General features: G+C 38.2%; 1 protein-coding gene across 2 annotated transcripts; it reads left to right on the forward strand.

Moving 5' to 3' along the window:
* The first annotated feature begins 1,242 nt into the window (after positions 1-1,242).
* Positions 1,243-20,319, forward strand: LOC127430304 (hepatocyte nuclear factor 1-beta-A-like). Of its 2 annotated transcripts, XM_051680025.1 has the most exons (10): positions 1,243-1,737; positions 4,022-4,221; positions 6,241-6,511; positions 6,618-6,853; positions 11,545-11,705; positions 12,690-12,816; positions 14,753-14,932; positions 15,095-15,213; positions 15,864-15,908; positions 18,600-20,319. In XM_051680025.1, the coding sequence occupies exons 1-10, from the start codon at positions 1,367-1,369 to the stop codon at positions 18,618-18,620; spliced, it is 1,731 nt and encodes a 576-aa protein (XP_051535985.1). In that variant the 5' UTR covers positions 1,243-1,366; the 3' UTR covers positions 18,621-20,319. The 2 variants fall into 2 exon arrangements, with proteins under 2 accessions (XP_051535985.1, XP_051535986.1); XM_051680026.1 differs by lacking the exon at positions 15,864-15,908.
* The last annotated feature ends 778 nt before the right edge of the window (positions 20,320-21,097 follow it).

Raw genomic sequence — 21,097 nt, forward strand, 5'->3', positions numbered from 1 at the left:
TATATATATATGTGTGTGTGTGTGTGTGTGTGTGTGTGTGTGTGTGTGTATATATATATATATATATATATATTATGCATAATTTCATGATTGTGACTCTGTAATAAGGGTAACCAATCCACCTAATGGACTCAGCATCAGACTGGATCAGCATTGCGCTAAATTTCCGTTTTCTGTTCCGATAGAAACGAAACAGAATTATCATCATAACCAATATGGTGAAATAATCTAATTGAATTTGCGCATTTGAACAGAGCAGGGCGCATGGTGGTATCCTCAGATTTAAACATAAAACAGCTCTCTTTCTCTGCCTTCACTCAAAAAATATTTTAAGATATATGCATTTAAGTTTCATAACAAAATTTCATAAAATTCAGTGGAGTAACATTTAATAAAATAAAATATAAAACTAAATATTTTGATAAAAAATATAATATAATATATAGTTTTATTAATTTAACTTTGTTAAAAATTACACAGTTCAATTTGATGGAATGTTGTTTTGAAATTAAGATGCGTAAATCCTAAAAATAGGCTAAAATATTTTTTGAGTGCACAAAAAGCTTATAAAAGCCTAATTAGAACATTCCTTCCTTAAAACGTTTGTTACAGCATCAGGTAATCCGATGTGAACTCCAGGCATAGTTTCTATGGAACATCCTTAAACTTTGTTTATCTAAATATATTTCTATAAGTCAATGTAAATCATTAGTTTGAATACTGAAATACATCAGTGAGTTTTTGGTGCATTTTGAAGCACCTGCTGGTGAGCATCCCAATGGCTACTATAAATGTGTTTATACAGGTAGGGATACATTTTTTTTTTATTTTTATCAATGTGTTGTGTATTAAATCATTCTCAAAGATTATTTATGCGAGGTTCCAGATTTATTTATTAGCCCATGTCCCTAAACAAGAGAAAAAGAAACAATATGTCTTTTCTTCTTAAAATTCCAATTCAACTCATTATTACTATTACAACCCATTTTCTTCTTCTTTTTTTTTTTTATTTTTATTTTTTTTTACAAAAGTCGACAGAGTCCAAAGTTCTTGAAAGTTCTGCTGATAACTGAATGCTGAGGCCAATAAAAACAGCGCTGCTCTAGTGTGTAAACACGCCGTACCTGTGCGTCTGTCAATATGGCCTCGGACTAATTTGCATAAAGGTCCTCAGCAGCCGCCCACTCATTACCATATTTTATATTGCCTGCCCTCTGGAAGCATCATGGCAAGTTATATCATTCTGTCCGACGGGCAAGTGGCCCAACTTCTCGAAGCAGGTGTCTTTAGAGGAACTCATTGGAGGCGTGAGGAGGGGGAATTTGACATACTGTTTTTCCCTCTTTTCCTCCTTGCGTGCATTTAAATGTTTGCAAAAATGGTTTCTAAGTTGACATCTCTGCAACAAGAGCTTTTGAGCGCTCTACTTGACTCCGGAGTTACAAAAGACGTGCTTCTTCAAGCTTTGGAGGACCTGGACCCAAGCCCGAGCGGTTTTGGAGTTAAACTAGATAGTCTGCAGATATCCCCGTCCAGTTCCAAACTGAATGGGAGTGATGCGGATTTAAAGCCGGTTTTTCATACGCTGACCAATGGACACAGTAAGGAAAAGTTATCAGGGGATGAAGGCTCGGAGGACGGGGATGATTACGATACACCACCGATACTGAAAGAGCTGCAGTCTCAAAACACAGAGGAGGCAGCAGAACAGAGGGCAGAAATCGAGCGAATATTGGCGTAAGTTCCTGTTCTTCAAATATCACTTGATCTGTATATTAAATATGACGAACAAGAGTTGGGCTACAGAGACGTCAAGGAGCCTCTGATCTGACATTGTACTGTGGTTAAAGGCCTTGTATTAGCTACTGGGAAATTAATGCAGTTTGACACGTACTTCTGTCATTAGGATACATTTAGGAAGAAAGTTTATTTATTAGCTGCTTGAGTTGCACCTGGATGAAAAAGTCAACCGAAATAATATATATATATATATATATATATATATATATATATATATATATATATATATATATATATATATTACAGATGTGCTAACGTAAAGGGCATTTAATAAACACTTACACAAGTAGACTCCAGTAATTCACCCTTAACAGTGATTTTTCAGTCATGATTTTCCAGAACATATATATATATATATATATAGGCCTACTACGGTGTTTACACATTTAAAAGCACCCGCCAGTGTTTCCTCTTTTCACATTCTAGTTACTAATTATCTACTTGGGTTATTTCTTTAACTTAGAGATATATCAGCTAAAGAAGATCTATTTATTATTAACCACCTCTGCCCTCTCTAAAAAAAAAAAAAAAAAACGCGCACGGTTTCTGATTTAAATGTCCTATGACTTGATCCATGTAACATTTTATAATGTATAGAAATTATACTAATAATTACTGCATTATTATTATTAATATTATATGTTTAAAAAAACGCAAAAAAACAAAAAATAAAAAAAAAACGCAAAAAAAAAAAAACGCAAAAAACAACAACAAAAAAAAAAAACGCAAAAAAAAAAATTAATAAAAAGAAAACACACACACACACACACAGCCTATAAATTACATTATCTATAGGTCTGTTTTGTTTGCCTACTTGTTTATAATTCTCCAAATTTCCACAATCGTTACAGCAACATCAGCGTCACGAAATATAGCTGAAAATCAAAACTTAACCTCGTGGAGTTGAGTTATTAATTTAATCCTATAAATCATCAACTGAAAGACACACAGTGACGAATGATTAGCGTGAATGGAGATCTAGTTATTCATTGTCGAAAGTTATAAACCAAGATCGCGCTCAGCCAAATGTGTTGTCATTCTCCAAATCCAACAGTGTGAACAGATTTCAACAATTAGACCTCCGTAACCAAAGTTTCATCTGAAATGACGTTGGTAAGAAACTTCGTTTTAATGCATCTTGAAACACGCTGGCAGCTTCGGGCAGCTGGCATCCATAATTAGCTTTCCGACAATGTTTATCTATATTTATTTAGGTCTGTTCAGCTATTATTTTCATTTAACTTAATCAGTTGTATCATTCATATTTAATATATATTACATCATTTTGCGTTTTCTTAAATATAGCTACATTTTGCTGCTTTAACCGCAAACTTGATCCAGAAGGCCAGACAACTAAATTACTTAAGACATGTTTTCCTCTATTTTTTCTAGTTAGAATATTTCTCGATATGTTTCTCTATACATGTAAAAAAAAAAAAAAAATAATAAAAAACTATGCAAAATATTTTGTAATATTAATTAGCATATTAAAGGTATTTCTTTAAAAGTGAATGTAAGAAAATCTTGGCGTCCGCATCTCTTTGAATTAAGCCAGCGGCCAGAAACATGTTCATGTTCATAAAGGCTTAATAATAATATACAGAAATGTTGTTATTATTTTGAGCACAACATTTTATATAGCCTGCTTCAAGGGATATGCTTTTTAATAGCTGATCAAATTCGTTTCTCTAGAACTTCAAAATCATAGCTGCTTTTAGTTTAAGCACTTTTCGTATGCTTTTTGCCACTTAAACCATCGGGTATAAAATACAGAGCAATGCTTATAATGCGTGTTTAAACCCAAGGCTATATTAGGGACTTGTTATTATTTATCTCGAGTGGCTTTACAATGTTCTCACTGAACAATATACAGCTGTCTTGAAGTCTATCTCAGCTGTCTCCAACTTGTCCTTTTGTGATTAAATCACGGCACTTGAATTGCACGCACGCAATGAAGTCTTTAACCTTTGGAAGTATTTACAACCCATTGAAAACGTTGATTAACGATTGTTTATTAGCGCTGGGAACAACTGAACGCGCTAATAACACTTTAAACTTAGAAACTAGAAAACACTACTGGCGCAGAGAAAGCGGAAAACGTTAAACGGATTACAAATGCACTGTTATAAATTTGAAAGACGCCCGACTCGAAATTAAATGGCTAATGTTCATATAAAAATGAGAGTGTTTTAGTAATGTTTCATGTGTGCTTTCTCTACAGCGAGGACCCGTGGCGCGCGGCCCGCATGATCAAAGGTTACATGCAGCAGCACAATATTCCGCAGCGCGAGGTGGTGGATGTGACGGGCCTCAATCAGTCCCACCTGTCGCAGCACCTGAATAAAGGCACACCGATGAAAACGCAGAAACGCGCGGCGCTCTACACCTGGTATGTGAGGAAACAGCGCGAGATTTTGAGACGTAAGTTCATTTGTATTTCTTGCTGAATGCTTATGTGACTTATTAATGGTTGTAACAATAATTACTTTGTTGTATTCCATTAATTTGTATGCAGAATCCTTTATGGACAGTGACTGTATCAAGCAGCAGTTTCTGAGATTAAAAAAATCTGCCTTGTACCCAATAAGATTGAATAATAATAATAATAATAATAATAATAATAATAATAATAATAATAATAATAATAATAATAATAATAAACCTTTCGATGCATGAATTATTAAATCACTATTAAAAAAAACGTTTTTCTTTTTATTTCAAAATAAACGAGGCTTAGTATAAATTGCATAGTTGTTATATGTACTGTACAAAATCTTGCTGTTTCAATTTAAAAAAAGAGTAAGTGTTCGTGCTGCCTTAAATTTTTTAGTTTTGTCAACTTCAGATGGAAAGTTGTTTAAACAGAGCTTAAAGAAAAGTGTGTATCTTGTTAAACGAGCATAATGACTTTTTAAGTAAACTTGACTTTCTTAGTTCAATCAACTTCATTCTAATTCAATTCAGAATATTGAAGTGCAATTACTTATATTATCATTTAAAATTATTGCTAACCATAGAAGTAGTTACTATGCCATTGCAGAAGTGAAATAAACTGCTATTTGATGGCCAGTTGATGATCAGAGATTAACTAACTAATATGATCCCTATACTCAGACTTAACCCTTGTGTGACCTTCGGGACATTTTTGTCTTTTTCATTTCATTTATTTATTTTATTTTTTGATAATTTTTGCTGTTAATGCCAACAGCATAAATTTTGCCAAAGGTGTGTATTTTTGGGGGAATTTTGATATTTCAACCTCAGTTCCTATAATGCATCTATAGTACACTGTGTACACAAAATAGTTACACTCAGGATCTTACGGACAAAAATGTCCCCATTGAAACCCATTAAAACTGCAATATTTGATCCCAGTGCCATTAAAGCATAAAATCATGAATTCTATGATGTTATGCTTTCATTCTGGAGCCCTGGCTTCAAAATGTAATTTTTTTTTATTTTTATATTTTCTACCAGATGGCACAATTTTTCTCATGTTTAGCCTATGGAGCAAATACGTGCTTTTCCCCTATTTTCTGTTTGCTGTATTATAGAGCACTGCAGGCCAACTGAATAAATGATGCAGCTAAAATTGTGTGGGTGTGTTGGTATGGATGTCAGAGTGTGTTTTGTATGCGTGTATTGAGAAATTTGTATGTATGTAAAAAACAACAGTGGCATTATGTAAACAAACTGGCATTTAAAGGGTTAAAATCCTGAAAATGAATTAATATTTGCTAGTTATAATCAGGAATGATGTTGGTTAAAAAATTAAATAATTTAAAGTGGAAAATAATATTAATATATAATATTATTATGGCAGTTTTTGACACTGACATTTTTGTCCTCTAAGGACCTCTAAGTAACTTTTTTAAATTGATGCACAAGGGTTAAACTTGTCAAGCAGACACACATGAGTCTCAACACTTTACACACAAATCACAATAATGGTGACAGTAATCAAACACATTGACTAAAAAGATGAGCTTTGAATTATTGCTATATGACAAATAATTGAAAGTGACAACAAACACAACAACCAAGCATAAATAAAAACAGCAAACAGAAAAGTAACACTGCAATTTACATAATTTATTCATTAAGCAGTGTATGCTGGGGATCCAAATATGTTGATGTGCGTAATTATCTTGACTTATAACTTTTTATTTTGGCTGAATAGTTTTTCGAAGTTCAATAACTTGTCACAATTTCAGCCAACCAAAACTTGTATGACTGAGTTATCTCAACAACATCAATCCAGGGGAGTTATTCTCACTCCAAATTTTAAGTTATGGTAACTAAAAGGCAAAATAATTCTGTACAGTGTGATTATACTGGTATTTAAAACAATAATACCATGCTTGCCCCAACTCACCCAGTTGTATATGAAACACTTTATGTCATGTATGAATAATTCTAATTACTCACATTATGTTTCAGAATTCAACCAGACCACGCAAGGCTCTGGCAGCAACATGTTGGACAAAGGCAATCAGGATCAGGTGCTACTCTTTTTCTCAGAGTTTAGTCAGTCCGGACAGGGTATGGTGCAGCAAGGGGATGATGCTGGCATTGAACCTGCTTGCAAGAAGCTTAGACGGAACCGCTTCAAATGGGGACCTGCATCCCAACAGATCCTCTACCAGGCTTATGAAAGGCAGAAGAACCCCAGTAAAGAGGAGAGGGAGGCACTGGTGGAGGAGTGCAATCGGTAAGGACAAAACAGGGTGCTAATTGCTAGCTGTCAACATCAGAACACATTCCCCACTCTCAAGCCATTTGAAATGATGTTAATAAATTTTTCTCACTACATTCAGGGCTGAGTGCCTCCAGAGAGGAGTATCACCATCCAAAGCTCATGGGCTTGGCTCGAACCTGGTCACAGAAGTACGAGTCTACAATTGGTTTGCCAACAGGCGGAAGGAAGAGGCCTTTAGACAGAAGTTGGCTATGGACGCCTACAGTGGACCAACGCACAGCATTAACCCTCTCCTATCTCACGGCTCTCCACTTCACCCACAGGCCAGCAGTTCCCCACCGAGCAAGATGCAAGGTACTGAAAAATTAATTGTAAGCTCATGTCTTTTATTTGATCATACAGTCATACCATTGCTCTCCAATTGAGTTGTTGGCTCCATGGCAGAAATGCCTGGAAATGATAATTAGCACAAACTTCATCATAATCATTCCACGAGAGCAAGAATAAAGAGATGACATAGTTGATGACATCAGGGAGACAGCAGAGAGGACAGCAGTGATCAATGAGACAGAGTGAGCTGAGCAAATGGCATTGTTATTCCCAGCTTTGAAAACACGCCGAGAACAATCTGCATTGTACCTGCAATCTCAGCTCCACTGAAGTCAGCAGGCAAGAGTGAGACACAAAGAGCAGCCACCCTTGGACAGGGCTCAGGGTCAGGCCCGGGTCAGGCGAGCACAAGGCCAACTCACTCTTGAGGCAAACTTATACCTGTAGGGTCACAACAGTTTACCGCCATCCCCGCTCCTCTGTTATCTAACGAATTGTATTCCCAGGAGGATTTATTGACTTAGTTTGGTATGGCAAGACTTTGACACTAAAAGAAATATACACTCTTTGACTCCGCTAGCTTATTACCTATTGTTTCTCTTTCATGTTTGAGTACCAAAGAGTCAGAGTGCTTTTGCCGTGGGTGTGTTGTGCAAATGGCGTGGCAATGAGTGGCTTGTCTGTTTTCAAGTAGTGATTGCCCCTGCACACCTGACCAGTCAATGACCTCAGGTTGTGTATATATATGTATGCGTGTGTGGAAGTCTGTTAGGATGGGGGCGGGTGCGTTAGGTCAGAGGTGGAAGAGAGTCTTCTCTTCCTCACTTTTAGTCAAGGGGCTTACAAGGTATCCTACCAGTGCCCTGCCAGCAGCATCAGCTGTTTTTTGGTGTCAGAAGCTGGCCTGAAAAGAATGGCACAGCAGGCCACCTCATCACGTTGCCAGGGCACAGCCTGTATTATGCATGCTTAATTGACAATTAAAATCCTTGGCTACTACATCTCCCAGGCCTTTGATAAGGGACTCCCCTCTTCCCTGGTCTCTTTACCCTCTCTCGGCAGGGAGCTCTTTTGTCTGGGGAATATTAGAAGACTGTAGTGACTGTAACTGAGGTTCATTTATCTCTGCTGGGCCAAGGGGAGGGACACTCCAAAGGCCCTTTTACCTTTATGGGCTGGCCTATGGAGGCTGAGGCCAAGCTCTGAGCAAAACAGCAGGCGCTGTCCAATGGGGTATTGGCTCTTTTCGGGCCAGACAGGACTGATGAGTCCCTTCTGCTTGAGGTATGGAGGGTGAACTGGGTGGTTCTTGGCCTCAGCCCCCCTCTCCGAAAACTATGTGAAACCCAGGTTTTTCAGAGGTCGTTACCAGGTCAGATCGGAGAGAGACTCTAGTTTTTATTGATTCTTGTTTGGCCTGTTGATAACAGACAAGCCATTTTGCCACTGCTGGAAGGTCAGCCAATATGTGCTTTTGGGGGCTCACTGTGATCTCTCGTATGTTTGTGTTATGGTGCCATTGGAAAAGCAAACCACAATCAAAATGTTCTTTGATCTTAATAAGTTACAATGTGCTGGTTGTCTAAAACATTAATAGTTTTTTAAAGAAACTTACATTTTTAGAGACTTTTCACTTTCATTAATATGACTTCATGTTGAGTACTATTATATTGTGTTGTTGAGGTGTCCTCCTCCCCACAATACTGGCAGAGGACAACCAGAGGATAGAAGAGTTTAACTGTCCTTGCTCGGTCTATTGGGGGTAACAGAAAGGCTGAAAGGCCACGTAGGTCCTGCTAAGACCCAGGAGGCCTCTCAAATGCAGCAATGCTATAAAGGGCACTGCCTGAGGATGAGGAGCAAGGCTTTGATATTACATGTGTCCAAGGGAGAGATGAACCCTTTAAAACCTGCTACCACTCCCCTTTAGGATTTCCCACCTCACTTTGCCTTTTTAGCTAGGGAGTTTTGCAGTTGCAACAGATTTTTTGTACATTTGTATTAGCCTAGCCTACAACAAAAGGTAATTACAAAATGTATTTTTAGCATACTTCTTTGTAAAGTATATGGAATTAAAAATATAGAAGCCTCAGCTAAATCAAATAACATCTACACAGCAAACTAAAAAGAATCTATAATACTAACCACAGGCAAAGAGCTGTAGTTCCAATCACTCAACTTTGCGATGCTGTTTGCGAATGTTCGGTGGAACTACGATTTCAGGAAACACCAAATCGATTAACTACTTGGTAACGATGGAACTTGTGACCGTAGTTGGCTAACAATGTTTTGGGAAATGCACTTCAGGATGATTAATCAACCGATTACCTTGTCTGCTTGGTTGATTAACTGAAGTGTTAAGACCACAGTATACTTTGGTTTTCCATGTGCCGCAGCAATGCTATGCTATGCAAAATGTCATCAGCACAGAATTTGTGTACTGTATGTGTGCAGCCTAATTTTTCTAGACACGCGGACAGTTTACGTCTTTATGTGTCATCGGCACATGCTCCTGCTGTTGACTGTTCTAAAAGAGTATTGCGAAGCAGTCGTAATGTGCATGCAATGATCACGTCTGTTTAGGCTACCGGTCAAAAGAGTATACTTTGAAAGGTTAGAGTGCTCGACTGTGCACAAGATGTAATGGCACATGGAAAAACGAAGTATATCCTAGCCTTTAGCTCTCCCTTGTATCAGCACCAAACTCTACTTACAACGATGTCTATAATAAGCAGTTTCAGTTTTCAAATTTGTTCAGTGAATTTTGAGTAAATAATACATACCAATAACATGTATACATTGAATGCTCTATAAGTTGTTTAGGATAAAATTGTCTGTCAAATGAATAAATGTAAATTTACAAGCATTACATCGGCCAGCGATCACCCTGCATTCTAGATATCGGCATCAGTCCTTGAAAAACCCATGTGGGTTGACCACTAGTCTTATGTGCACATTTTCTGTGTTTTACCATAACAAATGCTTCTTCACCATTCCACACAGCTTTTATATCATGTTCTCAGTAGTTGTATTTCGGTTCCTGGTTCCCTGAGAAACATAGCCCTCCTGCTGGTCAGCATGGCCCAGACAGCACAGACCTGAATGACTGAACATGAGAGGAGTTCACTGCAGCCTGAGTGAATGCCTGACGGAGTTGGACAATAGCCCGTTCTCTCCCTGACACTTTTAGTGGGTGCGTGGCTGTAAAGTAAAGACTGTTTATGGTTGCTCTACCATTTTGTGGTAAGCAGGTCGTAGGCACAATGCAGTGCTTTATTGTCCTGTCCTGGTGTTTACAAGACGCCTTTGAGAGTTGGCAATGCCGGCTGAGTGCTGAGGGGGCCAAAGTTGTGTCTGCTCTGAGTTTCCTGGTGCAATGAAACACTGTAGAGGGATCAATTGCTTGTTTTAATTCACAGAGCTCCTTGTCAAATTAGCTGTGGCTACTGTTGTGGTTTGCATATAAACGAGCTATGGGAATAAGCATTAAATAAACATCTTTTGTCAGCACAGAATCCTCACGGTTCATTAAAAAATTGGGAAGCTCATTTGGAATACTATGTTGTGTTTACATTATGCTTTTGCTGTTCTGTTGGTCATTTAGCTTTTTGTATGTCATTCTGTGAGTGGCAACTAATCTTTCCACAGCAAACTGTGTCATTATATTGATTGGCTAGAGAAACATACACTCAAAAACACCAGTGAACCATTTTGGAACAGACTGAAAAACGTGTCTAACATTATCTTTAATTGACCAATGTTTACCTTGTTCATATCTGAGGAGGCTGGGATTGGCAAACATCCATTTAATAGTAGACGGTTTAGATTCCTGTGGCCCTGACTGGTCAAGAGTACCAAAAGAAGATAAAAAAGGTCTAGACAGAGGATTAGAGTTCGGTAGAGTGAAATTCACTCATAAAATTTTATTTCACATAGATTATTCCTGTGGAGCTCAGAGGGTCAGTGTGGTGTAGTTTTTTTTAGAGCTGAGAGCAGACTTCATGTACACATTTAGGTGGCCTTGACTGTTCTGGGGCCAATATCACTTGCAGGGACCCATTTGTTTGCTCTGCCTTAAGCTGTCTGTGGATAACAGAAACAGATTGGATTCTCACGAAACCTCTCAAGAAAGGTTCTGGTCATAGTTAACGTCAAATCAATACATAAAAATATAAAATTATATTCTGCATAAAGAAAATGAAGCCAGCATTTAGGACTAATATGTTTTTTTTTTTTTTTTTACATAGTGACATTATTTTCAGGAGACTTAAGTACATTTTATATGTCTGGACATCTTAATTTTACTATTACCATTGTTTTCAATGATGATTCTCATTACTGTAACACTGTATAATTTTTTGTACTGTACAATGATTTTTTAAAGATCAGCAAAAATGAAAGGCAGTACCAAGAGAGTACTACTATTAACAATTTAATAGTAATTAGCCCCCCCGAAAAATGTGCATAACTGTCATGATAATAATCTCACAATCTCATAAAACCTTGAAGGCATTAAGAAAGGCTTAATTTTCTATATGCAAAATACATTTTCAGTTTTTCTTTTTTCATTTGGAGTAAAATAGGACCAGGACATTTTCTCTGCAGGATTCATAAGAATCACCCAGTCAGGGAACTAAAAGTGTATATGTGTGATACACATTTTGTAAATGGTGCATTAATGTATTTACTTTGTTTTTTTCTCTTTTCCTTAACAGGTATCAGGTACAGCCAACAGGGTCCTGGCGAAGTCAGTTCCTCCACAACGATCAATCACCATAGCAGCAATGTCATAGCGACCAGCCAGTCAGTGTTACAGCAAGTCTCTCCGGGGGCCCTGGACCCTAGCCACAGCCTTCTGTCACCTGATGCCAAGATGGTAAGCACACATGGGCACTCCTGGGTCGAGATAAGATAACGTCATTTCGGCTCTTGACACAGAAACACAAAGTAGGGCCTGATAGATACTACCTTTACCCAGTAAGTAGGCTAACAAACACTGCATTGTACTTCCCTGTGCTTAAAGCAGAGGCAGATGGCAGGCCTTGGCCTACAGTGCACCATGGGGCTGATGTTAGTAAATGTTAGCCAGTGGTAGTGAGAAAGGGGCACGGCCATAGCTGTGCCAACAAACCTGACAAAGAAACATTATGTTTGTATTGATTAAATGCCCCGTTAAGGGAGGAGAAGGGTGGAGTTTTGCTTGTTCTCTGTCAGTTGAGTGACAACAGCGCTCAATGAAGTTAAATCTTTATTTTCCTTTCCCTGTGCAATGTAAATGCTAATGTTTGATTTGGGCGAGATATTCATGTACTCTTTTGTTTCAGTACAGTTTTATATGCATACATTTTTCCAGCAAGGCTGCAGCGCTACTCTGACACAGAGGTGGTTTGCACTATATGTTGACTTTATCATGGCTTTAAGGTGTGTTTCTGTCAATGGGAGGGCGGAAGTCAGCGCAGGAGGAAGGGAGTTTGACAGCAGCTTATCTGAGCGGTCAGACGGTTGTCTGAGCACGGCCTCCTCTCAACTCAACTTATTCAAATAAACCATCTGTGTCTCTCTCAGGGCTCCGATACCTTCTTAAGATAAGAGTACTGTTGAAAAAGTTCTGATAGAGAACTGAAAATTCTAGCCATTTTATTTGACAGTGAACTACTCTTAAAAGAATAGTTCACCCAAAAATAAAAATTCTGTTATTATTTAGTCATGTCTTTCCAAACCTATTAACATGTGAAAACACTGATTAGACACTCATTTCTATAAAGGGAGGAACACCTCATGAGTGTTATTTAGAGGTGTGGAGTAGAATAGGCCACAGAATTTCTCTGTGACTGTGCTAAATGGCGTGTTTTGTTTACAGATCTCGGTATCAGGTGGAGGTCTTCCTCCTGTCAGCACACTGACCAACATCCATGCAACCCACCACGCACACCAGCAGACCCCCAACCTCATAATGCCCCTCTCTGGAGTCATGGCCATCGCACAGAGTGAGTATCCTACCATCATTTTCTTTCTTTCTTTCTTTCACTTTGGGTCTCATTAACTAACGTGCTGTCTACACTGGATGTGAGCAGCATAACGTGTCGCGACTGTCGCAGTGTCGCTGGATGTGACCCGACTGTATTTCTGATGCGTAACCATGCGTACACACTTATTTGTGCGTGAAACCCTTTTTTTAACGCAGAAATCATGATTCAATATAAGTTTGCACTTAAATTTAAATTTCTAAATTGACGATAACATTTAGAACCAGTTGAAACTACACATATGCAGTTGTTAGACTCTCTTCTAATATTTGAATGGTTTTTATATACATTTTTAGAAACTGAATAACTGCATAACCCTACAGTAAGTAATACTTATTTAAAGGTGCACTCAGTCATTTTTTCATCATTAAAAAAGTTTAACTCCTAAAGACATGAATTGAATCATGACCATTCACAATAAAATGAAGACTCCAATCATAACAGTAACCTTATAAAAGCTGTTTTATTCTACGTGGAGAGGGTCCGCACATGGAGGCTGCCATGTAAGAATCACATGACCATCAGAATACTACTCCCTTAATCTCAGTAACCGTCCTGTTATTTGACACTTTCATTCATTGATTAAAGTAATCATGGCTGACTGTGAATACTAAATTTCTACAATGGCATCTGAAACTGAAAACGATTATACTGCATCCAGTTATGCTGCATCCAAGCCGCTAGGTGTCAGTTTAAGTCCAAGATGACACAAAGACAAAAGTTACTGAGTGCACCTTTAAGAGTAACAAAAATGATGTGCATTATAGCTCAAGATGAGATATGGAGATCATATAAGATTTATATATAAAAGTATATAAAAAAATTGAAATCATTGTATTGATATAAATGATCATATTGAAATAATTTGTGTATTTTTTATGCAAATGACAAACTTTGCATAAAACATGCATAAGGTAAGAACAAATTTATGTGCATTCGCACCTGTTGTGAGGGCGTGAATTATTTCTGCGCACATAAATATGCAACTTTTCAGTGAATGAGACTCTTTGTCTTTAAAAAAACGGCAGATGCTACTTGCACCCTGGTGCAAATAATGGTATATGCTATTTAAACCCCAGTGCAAATATTGGCAGATATTATTTGCACCCCAACACTGGTCCAAATAATGGTAGATATTAACTGCACCCTGGTGCACATAGTGTCAGATGCTATTTACACCCTGGTGCAAATAATGATGTATGTATATACACCCAGTACAAATAGTGGCAAATATTATTTGCACCCCAACCCTGGTGCAAATAATAGTAGATATAATTGCAAACTGGTGCAAATGGTTTCAGATATTATTTGCACCCATAAAACTAACATACAGTATGGGCATCACTGCAGTGTGTTTATTGTGTTTAGATTCCCACAGACACACTACATTAACCCCTACCCCTACCCCTAACCTTAACCGTACCTTAGAAAAAATAACCTTGGTTTTACTACAATAACCATAATTTCACGCTGGAACGAGTGTGATCGACAGATCGCCTCCATATCAAACCTTTCTCTGCGCTCCCCGACATTCACCGTGACCAAATCACTGCGATGAAATCAACATTTATATTCATTTTTATCTATTATTTTAAGTAATATTAAAGGAAATTTTAAGAGTGGAAACAGGAAATCGGATGGGAAAAAGAGTGGGACAAAATGCGGATTCGAACCGCAATAGCTAGGACAACAGTACACATTCACACACCGTCTTTACACCCCACAGCACTGCAGCAACATCTATTGGTTCTTTTTTCGTATATTTCTGTGGTTCCACCAGGCTATTAGGGTGCAAATAGCTGCCTTGTGTGGCAGATGCTATTTACACTGGGGTGCACAATAGACACCCTTTCTTTTGCTTGATATAATGACATCATTTCATTGTCCTTGAATGCAGGTTTAAACACATCGCAGGCACAGACAGTACCCGTCATCAACAGCGTTACAGGCAGTCTGGCAGCACTGCAGCCGGTGCAGTTTTCGCAGCAGCTAAACAGTCCACATCAACAGCTCATGCATCAGTCACCCAGCCATATGAGCCAGCAGCCCTTCATGGCCTCCGTCTCACACTCACACAGTCAGTGGATCCTCCTTTCTCCAAGATCTACTAATCATGATCAAATCAAGATCTATTCAAGATCAATTAATCAATATCTATTAATCATGCATGAAAAAGACACAGCTCAAAATCATCCTCAATTTACCGATGTGATCTTCTGTCTGTGTGTTATCTTTACAGTGTACTCACACAAGCAGGAGCCGCCCCAGTATTCTCACCCTTCTCGTTTCCCCCCGACCATGGTGGTGACGGATGCCAACAGTCTCAGTACACTGAGCTCAATGTCCACCAGCAAACAGGTCATTCATCCACAACATTTACCAGTACACATTAGAATCTCTTGAATCTCAACTAACTGAGATGATTGCTTTCTTTAATGGGAGGTCACATCTTGTCTGCATGTTCTGCATGTTTCAATCAAGCTTCTTGATGTGGGTTAGAATCATGAGCTGTAATCACTTAAAGGGTTATTTCACCCAAAAATGATTTTTTTTCTCACACTCAGACCATCCCAGATGTGTATGACTTTCTTTCTTTTGCAGAACACAAACATAATATTTTTTTGAAGAATATTACAGTTCTGTAGGTCTGTACAATGCAAGTGAATGGTGACCAGAACTTTTTTTATTTTAATCTATGTCCTTAGGTGCGATATAATGGGTGTGGGTGAAAAATAGATACATTTTTAAGTCCTTTTTTTACCATAAATCTCCACTTTCACTTCCTCTAAAAATCTTTATTTGTGTTCTGCAGAAGAAAGAAAGTCATACACATCTGAGATGGTATGAGGGGGAGTAAATGATGAGAGAATTTTCATTTTTGGGTGAACTGTTTCTTTAAAGCCTCAGCAAATCTTTAAACTAAAACTTTCATACTAAATTTCCACACTTCCAAGAAATATTTACTAGATGTGACTGTTTTTTGACTTGTCTAATTCCTATCACATTAGGATGCTCCTGTAAACAGAATGGTGCAACTTGGGGGTCTCTCCTGGGTAAATACTGTTTATATACTGTATAGTGATTCTGTAGATCTGCATTGGGTGAGGAAATCAGATCCTCTCTCAATCTAGGTGAAATTAAGTTAAGTTCTACTGAAAGTATCTGTGGCACTTACAATGGAAGTTCATTGTGCAACCATTTTAAATTTGCACCACTGACTTATATTGAAAATCCGTAACTGTTTTTGTTTGTTTCTTGGTAAACTGAGGTACAAGTCACAATTATTTTCTGTGGTAATCGACAGGATGCCACAGATGCTGTCAATAGATCATAACTTGCATGTATGTATCCTGGAATATTCCCTCAAGCCAAGGTCACCTGACCAAACAAAAATAATAAACCTTTAATCACTATCAAACTGAATTTCAGTTATCTGTTGAAAAACGGCAGGTAAAATTTGATTAAAGCAGAGAATGTGTTCACAGACTTGACCTGCTTCGATGTCTTTTGTTTAGCTGAGCTTGTTGCACATCACAATCAGTGGAGCGAGACAACATGTGGATACTCCTCAGAATTCCTGTTTCCTTTGAACAGCCTGACCAATCAGTCACCCGTGATCCCAGCCTGAGCACGGCTTGATTGATGAAACCTCCTTTCACTTTCTTTCTTTCTTTCTTTCTTTCTTTCTTCTAAAACTCCTTTGGAAAAGAAAAAAAAATAGAAACAAATGTGACAATTGTTAACATATAGTAAGATTATAGAGCTATAAAACTAATGTGGAAAGTATAGTGTACAGTAGATAATTTGGTTTTTAATAAAGAATTTAATCAAAATGTCTCTTCTATCTCTCTGCAATGCCACTCTTAAATGAAAAAATTCGCCCTATCTATTTTCTAAATGCATGTTATTGATCTTATTGTGAATGATACATGCATATGTTCTATTTAAAAAAAAGATTTTTTTACCTCGTAATCTTTAATCAAAATGTCATAACTCTATCTTCCGGTGAAATGACAGACTTCTCTCTGGTGACGTATGCAGGACTTCTCCAATCACTTAGTCAGTTTAAACCCTGCCCCTTTCTTATAAACACCACAACCTTTCATAGAGCTGAACGAAGTGCAAATCGCATGTTGGTGAAGATGGCAAGGTGTATTTTCATCTGTTTTCCTTCAAAACTATCGTTCCTTAACCCAAACTTCCTTGGTCATGGGTCAGCTGGCTTGAATTTACATTTCGAATTAAGAGGAATAACAGCTTTCCGAGATGTGTTCGAGACATTTCACGCCTGAATTGCTGACGTGATCACTAATGAATACAACACTTTGGATGCCTCTGGAGTATATTTATATTTTTGAATGCAGTTATCTTGGGATGTACAGCACTATGAAGTGTTTTTTCCTTTATATTTAGTGTATTGTGATTCAAAATGTTAAAATATGGTTATCTTTTACTCACTCGTTTTTCAACGGCTACAGCCTCTTCGTAAGCAAAGACAGCGTTGTGCTCATGCATTTATGTTGTCAGTTTGATCATAAATGTGTTGAGATCGCTGCTCAATTTCACAGATAACCGGCACTGACTTGAGCAGCATGGTGGTAGGGGTGTGTGTTTCCAATACAAACTCACATTTAGATCTGCCTCCGTTCCGCTATGCAACACCCATATTTTCACAATCCAATCAACAACCAATGGATAACTCAAATCCCCGCCCCATATTCTTTTCTTGTTCGATAAGCTGCTTCACTCGGAAATACGTCACAATACGGAAGTAAAGTCAGTTGCAACTTCTGTATCATGCCAACTTTATGGTCTAAATGATCCTCATTGTTAATCAAAGCCCTTGCTCTCCTTTGGCTTCCCTGCCGTGGACGGGAGTGCATAAAGTAATTACGCAATCTTCCCCTTTCCCTTGCGTTCTGTGACTGCTCTAGCCTAAAATGCGGTCTGCAGTCACTGCTTTCACACGCCCAATTTCCCACGCTGCTGCATCATCGACAGCACTGGGCCTGATGGCTTGAACTTCCTGCCAGCATGTGCCTTACTTATTAAGATCCTTCTTCTTTCCATTTACAATAAACTTCTCTATTAATTTGCAAATATACAATTTACAAATGGAATTCACCAAGTACAGCCAACAATGTGAGTTCAGTTGAATGCATTTACTGTAGACATCTCAGGTATGTGGTTCCTCAACCCCCTAAACTCCGAGAGAGCAATTTCAAGCTCTTCCAGGCTGTCTCTTATCAGTGTGTTGTATTTGGACTGGGTGGTGCTGCTGTGGGTGATGGGCACTTTGGGGACTTTACAAACTATGCTCAGGCTTTATAACCCTCCTGTTTGCCGAGGTATCCCACCCACCCCAACAACAAAAACTCACCTCCACTCTGAGACTTATATGTAATGAGCATAGTCTGAGCAGCTGGCTGGCACCTTTATCAGGTGAGGCTGTTTGTCGGCTAACGGGTCACGAGAGGGTCACCTGCCTCTCCCTCTCCAAAGAAAGGGAAAAAACAGAAGACCCAAACAATAGAAAAACGCCAGTTTCAATGGAAAAAGACGCAGGAGAATTAGGGGAAGGAGAAAAAGGAACATATTTGGTCAGGTGTGGCAGAGGTGTAGAGCTGATAATGCCTTTGACGCCTTAGGAAATTCCATACTCTCTTTGTGGATCTGTTATTTTTTTTGGCGAGGGCAAAACTTGCTTATTTGACCATATCCTTTTTCTTCCTTTATTTCTGCAGTGTCCGCTGCAGGCATGGTGAGCATGTACACCTGACTTCCTCGATGCCTAGCAACAGGAGCACATCCTCCCCATTCCCCCTCATCACACCCGTATCTGTGGAAACCCCTTATAAGTGCTAACGCCGCACTGGACTATGAGTTAGTCAATAAACCAGGGGCAGTGGTAGGCGAGATGGACGCTGTGAGCAGACCATAATTGAACACTGTCGGGTTGTTTTGTTTCATCGTAGAGTGACGAGAAGACTGGGTTTCCTAGGTCGTGCGATCAACAAGGGTAGATGCCATTTCAACCACAAACTTTTAGTGAAAGTATTTGATTTCCCAGACCATTTCAATGAACATGGGTCATCCGGACATCTTTGAAGAACAAATGGAAAGGAAATACACACAATATGGTCAGATAAAGATACAGATACAAAGACACAGTGGAAACCTGAACAGTGCTCCAAAAGAAACCTAATGTGCTTGTCAATGGACATAATGGTTGCTTTGCTCTAACGGTTCCTGGAATAAGAGCACAATATTTGTCCATGTATTTCTAAACATGCTTGATACTGTGATTGAACTGTGGATAAAATGACAATCATACATGTTAATCTAGAAGCAACAGTGGGGCTTTATAATGTATTACTCTGATGCATTTGGATGTAAATAGAAGCAATTATTATATCATTATTATATCATTAGTCTGAAGGATGTAAATATTTGATAGCCCATGTGGTGTGCTGTTTTATTTGTCTTGTTGAACGTGTAAACTGCGATTCAGGACATGACAATCTATGGAACAGGTAGGAAGTGTAAGTCTATGCAATGTGTCAGAGAAAACAGTTTGGATGTGTGGCGGGCCTGTGAAGTAACATTTCAACTTTGCTGGCAACATATCTTAAAAGTAAGATAGAAAGATAAATGTTAAAGCACAATCAACAGAACATGATAAAAAAAAGGTCTTCAGTGGACATATTGATCTTTCAACTTAGAATTATTGGCATTAGTGTCGTCAAATCGATAAGAATCGTATATCTGTGCCAGCATTCATATGAAATTCCATGGCATGACAAACCCTCATCCGAGGAATACTAGATTAGCTAAGAGACGGTCGATCAGACAAAAAGATAACTCTGTCCACATAGCTGTTCACCGTACACTCTGTGATCCCGAAGGGAACGGCCATGATTCATGGCATGCCTTTATAATCTAAATATTGACCCACAATCAAGCTGTTATTGTCATTGGTAAAAAGTTGGGAAACGTGAGTTGTGTCAGTCCAGTCGCCATTTCAAACAGTATTACCTGCTCATGCAACCCTGAACTACCAGGAAGTATTGTGAAATAGTTTTTTATTGCGATTGTCAAAAGTTTTCTTACACATTAACTGGCACATATGTCCAAGAATCTTAAGACTGTATAAAAAAACTGTAATTTGGTAAACTGAAGAAATACATATTTCCCCTTTCTGTCCCATCTAGAGTTTTAACACTTTTCAAAAGGTCACTTCAAAGTTTTTTTTTTATGTTGTTGACTGTGTACCCACTGCCAGATGACCTGAGGCTACAGTGCTGGTGTATTCTCCTGTTTTATGCTGGATTTATACAAAATGTGATTCTCTCCACATTGAATTATTTTTGTATAAGATGAAATCAATCTTTTTAAAATCATTATTTATGCTTCATGGGAAAAAAGTTGATGTCGAAGTAAAGTATTTTTCCCCAAGATTGATAATAGTGCTCTGTCTCTGGTTACTCTATAACAACAACTTTTAAGCTACTTCATATTTTTATAAATATAAAATAATTTATATAACATTTCATAATATAAAATTCTAAAATATCTAAAATGTATAAATAATCATATAAATAAATATTTAAAGAAAAAAGTACAATTGAAAACTATATTGCTAGTTGCTGTGTGTGGGTTACCTTTCAAAAAAGAAGAGTATTCTAGCGGCTGTACCACAGTACATGGTTCTCAACCTTTTTTTGATGAACGCCCCCCTACTTCATTCCCTTACCCCAATTTAATTTTACCCCAAATTAATTATATTCCCTCACTCCCCTAATGTAGCCTATGACAAATTTAATAGAGCTGAAGCAGTGATATAGTCAGATATTATCAATCTATTTCTGCCTAAAGTACAGTTAGTGTTCCTATAGTAAATTCAAGGGTGGTGATGTAGAATTCTGTGCCGAATTCAAATGGTTTCCACTTCTCGCGCCTTGCTTCTCACTGATTCTCGCAAAGCTGCGAGTTTAAGAGCTCGACCTTAAAGAACTTTGCACTCATGCTGCTCTGTCCATTGAGCCGTATCCATCTATAGAGCCATACAGGTGCATTAGTCGAGGTTGTACCTCCGCCTGTGTATTTGACGCTGCTAAACCAGATACTTCAGATGTGTCGCTAGACTTCAAAATCAGATGAACCGCGGTACAAATACGTACCAACCCGTATACTTGAGAACCAACTGATATAATCCAAGTCTAGATAAACGTTTTAATGCAAA

Source organism: Myxocyprinus asiaticus, chromosome 39 (assembly GCF_019703515.2).
Source record: "Myxocyprinus asiaticus isolate MX2 ecotype Aquarium Trade chromosome 39, UBuf_Myxa_2, whole genome shotgun sequence".
Taxonomy (NCBI): domain Eukaryota; kingdom Metazoa; phylum Chordata; class Actinopteri; order Cypriniformes; family Catostomidae; genus Myxocyprinus; species Myxocyprinus asiaticus.

Bases quoted from the DNA above. Each gene is read 5' to 3' on its own strand.
- LOC127430304 (XM_051680025.1), top strand. From the start codon at position 1,367: ATGTTTGCAAAAATGGTTTCTAAGTTGACATCTCTGCAACAAGAGCTT. The intron at 6,512-6,617 runs GTAAGGACAAAA...CACTACATTCAG, and splicing joins CTGGTGGAGGAGTGCAATCG to GGCTGAGTGCCTCCAGAGAG. The intron at 6,854-11,544 runs GTACTGAAAAAT...TTTCCTTAACAG, and splicing joins CCCACCGAGCAAGATGCAAG to GTATCAGGTACAGCCAACAG.